Source organism: Taudactylus pleione, unplaced genomic scaffold (genome assembly GCF_031769625.1).
Source record: "Taudactylus pleione unplaced genomic scaffold, aTauple2 ptg000667l, whole genome shotgun sequence".
In the NCBI taxonomy this organism is placed as follows: Eukaryota; Metazoa; Chordata; class Amphibia; order Anura; family Myobatrachidae; genus Taudactylus; species Taudactylus pleione.
This window is the reverse complement of record NW_028285069.1, coordinates 2,160,001-2,166,502: the sequence shown is the minus strand read 5'-3', so window position 1 is coordinate 2,166,502 and position 6,502 is coordinate 2,160,001. Positions and strand designations below refer to the sequence as shown.

Here is a 6,502-nt window from a genome sequence, read left to right as displayed (position 1 = left end):
ATATACACACTGATACATACACAGACACATACACACACACTGATACATACACACACACTGACACATACACACACACACTGACACATACACACACTCACTGACACAGCTTTCACTTAAAAACATGAATGCAGGCAAAAAAAATACCACTGACATCATTTATTAAAAATCTACCCCCCCATCCACCCACCAAATGCGAGGCACACACCTGTGGCTCCGGCACAGAGCGCTGAGAATTGAGTGCGGTATCCGGCGGCAACTCTCAGCCTCTCACTCAGTGCCCATGGGAACTACGTGGAAGGGGCATTGCGCTGCCTGCCACCGCAGTTCCCCTTACATTCAGCAAGCCTCTCAGTGTGGTTAAGAGCAGGCACCAGCCGCGCTCAGTTGCCTGAACTTCGCTCTGTCCCCCACCCCCTAAAATAATAGATCAGCTGTGCTGACGATGGATCGGTCTAGGTACTCAGCTCCCCCCCCCTGCATGTGCATATGGTGGCATATGGTAAGCTGGGTCACTACAACATAACCTGGAGTCACTACAAATTTGACAAAATGTGAAATGGGGGCATTACATTTCAGCATAATCTGAACTGGGGCAGTATAATGTGACATATTGTGAACTGATGGCAAACAGCCATTGCATCGCAACAATTCGATAGTATAACCATTGCGATGGTTATACTACCAACTGAAAAGGGGGCAGAGCCTCATAACACCCTGCCCACGTCACTTTGGGGGCATGCCCAGCCTTCTCCGAGATGCTGGGCTACACTTAGGCATGGACAAGGCATCTATTCTCCTGCTGCTCACCCAATGCTCTGCTATGCAGAGCAGCGGTGTGTGCTCCCCCTTCACAGCCAGCCATCAGATGGGCATCGGAAAGCTGCATCCGATGACTGGCAACCATTGAATTTCCAGTATTCGATGGAAAAAGTACTTCCATCGAATTGGAAACATTGATGGCTGCTAATCATCGGCTTCCGATGTCCATCCCTAGATCAGACTAGCAGCTGCCGCTCCTGGCTGGCGTGGAAGTGCTGACGGCAGCCAGAGCTATTTGTGTAACAGCGCAGTGACTGGACGATCTTGACCTCTTGTTTAGGAAACACTTGTGTTTTTTTAACATTCTCCAGTGATGTGAGGTATTTACTCATATCTAAATATAATATAGTTTAGGACAGAGGTTCACAAACTCGGTCCTCAAGGCACCCTAACGGTCCAGGTTTTAAGGATAACCATGCTTGGGCACATGTGACTTAATTAGTACCTCAGTCAAGTTGATTAAACCATCTGTGCTCAAGGATGGATTTCCTTAAAACCTGGATCGTTAGGGTGCCTTGAGGCCCGAGTCTGGGAACCTCTGGTTTAGGACATGTTTTGCTATGAGCTTGTGGCTTCTTATCTTCTCACAGTGAGATGATCCTGGAGTTTCCTTGTGATTGTCCATATTTGAGAAAAGAGAGCACTTGCAGTTTATGTTTTTATGTGAAGCTGGTGTCTGATTTGTATTTTAATGTGAGTTTTAGTGGCATATGTATTAAATTCTGTCCTTAGAAGGCAGAATTAAGTGTCGCTGGTAATGGGGCAGTTTCAATTAGATGCTGGGTTTTCCCCACGGCTAATTGCCATGGCCAGACCAATTCAATTACGGGGGATTCCTCGCGTGCGAGTCCCCGAGACCCAGCACGCGAGTCCCCGCAGTTGGACTTTACCTTGCAACTCATGGAGGTCCGAGGTGAAATCCTCGTAAAAATAACCAAATGCGCCTCACGCGCGGGGAAAAAACCCATTGATTCTGCAGTTTATGTGGAATCAGTGTGTTTCCGCACGAGAGTTTCGATTTTATGGCGCGGGAAAAAAGCTATTTCGTTGAATAGCTTTTCACCCGCGCCGCGGGGATTTTGGAAGGCAATTAGATGCGAGGAGAACCCAGCGGCTAATTGAATCTGCCCCAATATGTCTCCACTCCATAGAAAACATGTCTCCACTCCATAGAAAACAATGTAGCCTGGTACAGTATTTACCATTATAGAAAGCAGGAGTTTGGGTGGTGGTGTGGGGCAATAATGTTGTGCCTAGGGGCGGCCTGCCCGGTAATTCCACCACTGTTGGATGGTGATGTCTAAAAGTGTTGCAACGCAAGTGGTTAAGAAGAATAAGAACAAGTCCTATTAGCTTCTCTGAATGCACCTAGCAAAATGTTAAAAATAAAAGCGAAGAATAAAAGCAAGAAAGAGATGAACCTAAAGAAAACATACGAGCTCCTGCCCTGACATCTGAATAAAGATCCTGGGAATCCGGCCAATCACCTCCCCTCCTACAAGTTGTTGGAGGCACAAAAAAAGTTTGTTTTTACTTTGTAGAAGAAGAGTACAGGAGGTCTACCAGAGGAGCTGACCCAGCAGCACTAGTGCAGCCTATAGTGCCCCAATGTACAGATCAGCTGGGAATGTCATCCAAAATGCCAAGGTTCTCTTACTGTAAGACTTTCTGGTGCATGTAACATGCCTGCCACTGTCTATCCAGAGCAGATATAACTAGCTCTCTTGTTGCACCCGCTGGAATAATGGCACTGAATGTTCCTGGCCTGATAGCAGTGATTATTTTCTATGCAATGACCCTAGCGACTGGCCTCTGGGCTGCCTGGAAAGCCAAAAAGAGTGAGAGGAACAACACAGAAACTGAGGTGGCCATCGTCGGAGGGAGAAACTTAAATCTGTTTGTTGGACTCTTCACAACGACTGGTAAGCTAACAAAATGGCAACGCAAATAAAGATAAGAGTTATAATAGAAAAAGTGACTCTGTGCAATAAAGAGCACTAATTAGCTTATGTGACAATAACTAAAGTGTTATGGTTATCTCTAGAATTCTGCTTGATACATATCTATATATATTTTGGAAGAAAGAAAAATTTACTCTGTTAATTTGTCAATGGTCACAAATGGTCGCCGACATGTAAAGAACGTCGACACAACAAACTGTGAATGTCGACAGTCAGCATGCCAACAATGGGATTTCGTGCTATCTCTGATTCATTTTGAATGTCGACAAACTGCATACCTTATCTGTCTGTCTATCTATCTATCTATCTATCTATCTATCTATCTATATATCTCATATCTATCTATCTATCTTTCTATCTATCTATCTATCTATCTATCTATCTATCTATCTATCTATCTATCTATCATCTATCTATATATCATTTCTGTCTATCTATCTATCTATCTATCTATCTATCTATCTATCAATCTGTCTATTTTTCTATCTATCAATTTATTATCTATCAATCTATCATCTGCCTGTTTATCTATCTATCTATCTATCTATCTATCTATCTATCTATCTATCGTCCGTCTGTCTGTCTGTCATCTATTTTTTGTCTGTCTGTCTATTTTTCCATCTATTTATTTATCATCTATCTATCTATCTATCTATCTATCTATCTATCTATCTATCTATCTATCTATCTATCGATCTATCGATCTTCTATCTATCTATCTATCTATCTATCTATCTATCTATCTCATATCTATCATTTATTTAGTCTATCTGTCTACTTTTATCTATCTATCTATCTATCTATCTATCTGTCTCATATCTATCTATCTATCTATCTATAATCTACCTATCTATCTATAATCTATCTATCATCTATCTATCTATAATATATACATCTATCTATCTATCTATCTATCTATCTATCTATCTATCTGTCTGTCTACTTATATCTATCTATCTATCTCAGATCTATCATTTATTTAGTCTATCTGTCTACTTTTATCTATCTATCTATCTATCTATCTATCTATTTACCTATCTATCTATTCTATCTATCTATCTATCTATCTACTTTCATCTATCTATCTATTTCTATCTGTCTGTCTGTTTATCTATCATATCTATCTATCTATCTATCTATCTATCTATCTATCTATCTATCTATCTATCATCTATCTGTGTCTACTTATAGCTATCATCCATCTATATCTATCTATCTATCTATCTATCTACTTATAACTATCTATTGTCTGTCTATCATTTATTTTTTGTCTGTCTTATCTATCTGTCTATCTATCTATCTACTTATAACTATCTATTGTCTGTCTATCATCTATTTTTGTCTGTCTTATCTATCTATCTATCTATCTATATCTATCATCTGTCTGTCTATCAGCTGTGTGTCTATCTACTTCTATGTATGTATGTATCAATCTATCTATCTATCTATCTATCTATCTATCTATCTATCTATCTACTTTCATCTATCTATCTATCTATCTATCTATCTATCAGTCTGTCTGTTTATCTATCATATATCTATGTATCTATGTATCTATCTATCTACTTATATCTATCTATCATCTGTCTATCATCTATTTTTTGTCTGTCTTATCTATCTATCTATCTATCTATCTATCTATCTATCTATCTATCTTCTGTCTATCTATGTATCTATCTATCTACTTTCATCTATCTATCTATCTATCTATCTATCAGTCTGTCTGTTTATCTATCATATATCTATGTATCTATGTATCTATCTATCTATCTATCTATCTATCTATTTTTCTATCTATTAATCATCTATCTATCTATCTATTATATATATCTATCATCTGTCTATCATCTATTTTTTGTCTGTCTTAACTATCTATCTATTTATCTACTTTCATCTATCTATCTATCAGTCTGTCTGTATATCTATCATATATCTATGTATCTATGTATCTATGTATCTATCTATCTATCTATCTAAATATCTATTTTTCTATCTATTAGTCATCTATCTATCTATCTATCTACTTATATCTATCGTCTGTCTATCATCTATTTTTTGTCTGTCTTATCTATCTATCTATCTATCTATCTATCTATCGTCCGTCTGTCTGTCTATCATCTATTTTTTGTCTGTCTGTCTATCTATTCTTTCTATCTATTTATTTATCATCTATCTATCAATCTATCTATCTATCTATCTATCTATTGATCTTCTATCTATCTATCTATCTATCTATCTATCTATAATCTATCTGTCTGTCTACTTATATCTATCATCTATCTATCTATCTATCTATCTATCTATCTATCTATCTATCTATCTATCTGTCTGTCTGTCTGTCTACTTCTATCTATCTATCTATCTATCTATCTATCTATCTATCTATCTATCTATCTCATATCTATCATTTATTTAGTCTATCTGTCTACTTTTATCTATATAGAAAAGAGAGGGGAGTTTAACCATATTGTTCCTCAGCACACTGAATTATACTAGCAACAATATATGAACACTATATGTTAATAGAATTTCAGAGATATTAGTTGCATGCATTTACTTTTATCTATATATCTATCTATCTCATATCTATCTATCTATCTATCTATCTCTCTATCATCTATCTATCTATCTATCTATCTATCTATCTATCTACTTTCATCTATCTATCTATCAATCTATCTATCTATCTATCTATCAATCAGTCTGTCTGTTTATCTATCATATATCTATGTATCTATCTATCTATCTATCTACTTATATCTATCTATCATCTGTCTATCATCTATTTTTTGTCTGTCTTATCTATCTATCTATCTTCTGTCTATCTATCTATCTATCTATCTATCTATCTATCTGTCTACTTTCATCTATCTATCTATCTATCTATCTATCTATCTACTTCTATCTATCAGTCTGTCTGTTTATCTATCATATATCTATGTATCTATCTATCTATTTTTCTATCTATTAATCATCTATCTATCTATCTATCTATCTATCTATCTATTATATATATCTATCATCTGTCTATCATCTATTTTTTGTCTGTCTTATCTATCTATCTATCTATTTATCTACTTTCATCTATCTATCAGTCTGTCTGTATATCTATCATATATCTATGTATCTATGTATCTATGTATCTATCTATCTAAATATCTATTTTTCTATCTATTAGTCATCTATCTATCTATCTATCTACTTATATCTATCGTCTGTCTATCATCTATTTTTTGTCTGTCTTATCTATCTATCTATCTATCTATCTATCTATCTATCTATCTATCTATCTATCTATCTATCGTCCGTCTGTCTGTCTATCATCTATTTTTTGTCTGTCTGTCTATCTATTCTTTCTATCTATTTATTTATCATCTATCTATCTATCTATCTATCTATCTATCGATCGTCTATCTATCTATCTATCTATCTATCTATAATCTATCTGTCTGTCTACTTATATCTATCATCTATCTATCTATCTATCTATCTATCTATCTATCTATCTGTCTGTCTGTCTGTCTGTCTACTTATATCTATCTATCTATCTATCTATCTATCTCATATCTATCATTTATTTAGTCTATCTGTCTACTTTTATCTATATAGAAAAGAGAGGGGAGTTTAACCCCATATTGTTCCTCAGCACACTGAATTATACTAGCAACAATATATGAACACTATATGTTAATAGAATTTCAGAGATATTAGTTGCATGCATT

At 35.9% G+C, this 6,502-nt stretch overlaps 1 protein-coding gene across 1 annotated transcript in view; it reads left to right on the top strand.

Annotated features, from left to right (window-relative positions):
• The first annotated feature begins 2,447 nt into the window (after positions 1-2,447).
• The window catches only part of LOC148478266 (high affinity choline transporter 1-like), a 62,346-nt gene continuing 58,291 nt past the window's right edge, over positions 2,448-6,502 (top strand). The window contains exon 1 of the mRNA XM_088455732.1: positions 2,448-2,741. Coding sequence (XP_088311858.1) covers positions 2,564-2,741 — 178 coding nt within the window. The 5' untranslated portion in view covers positions 2,448-2,563. The remainder of the gene's footprint in view (positions 2,742-6,502) is intronic.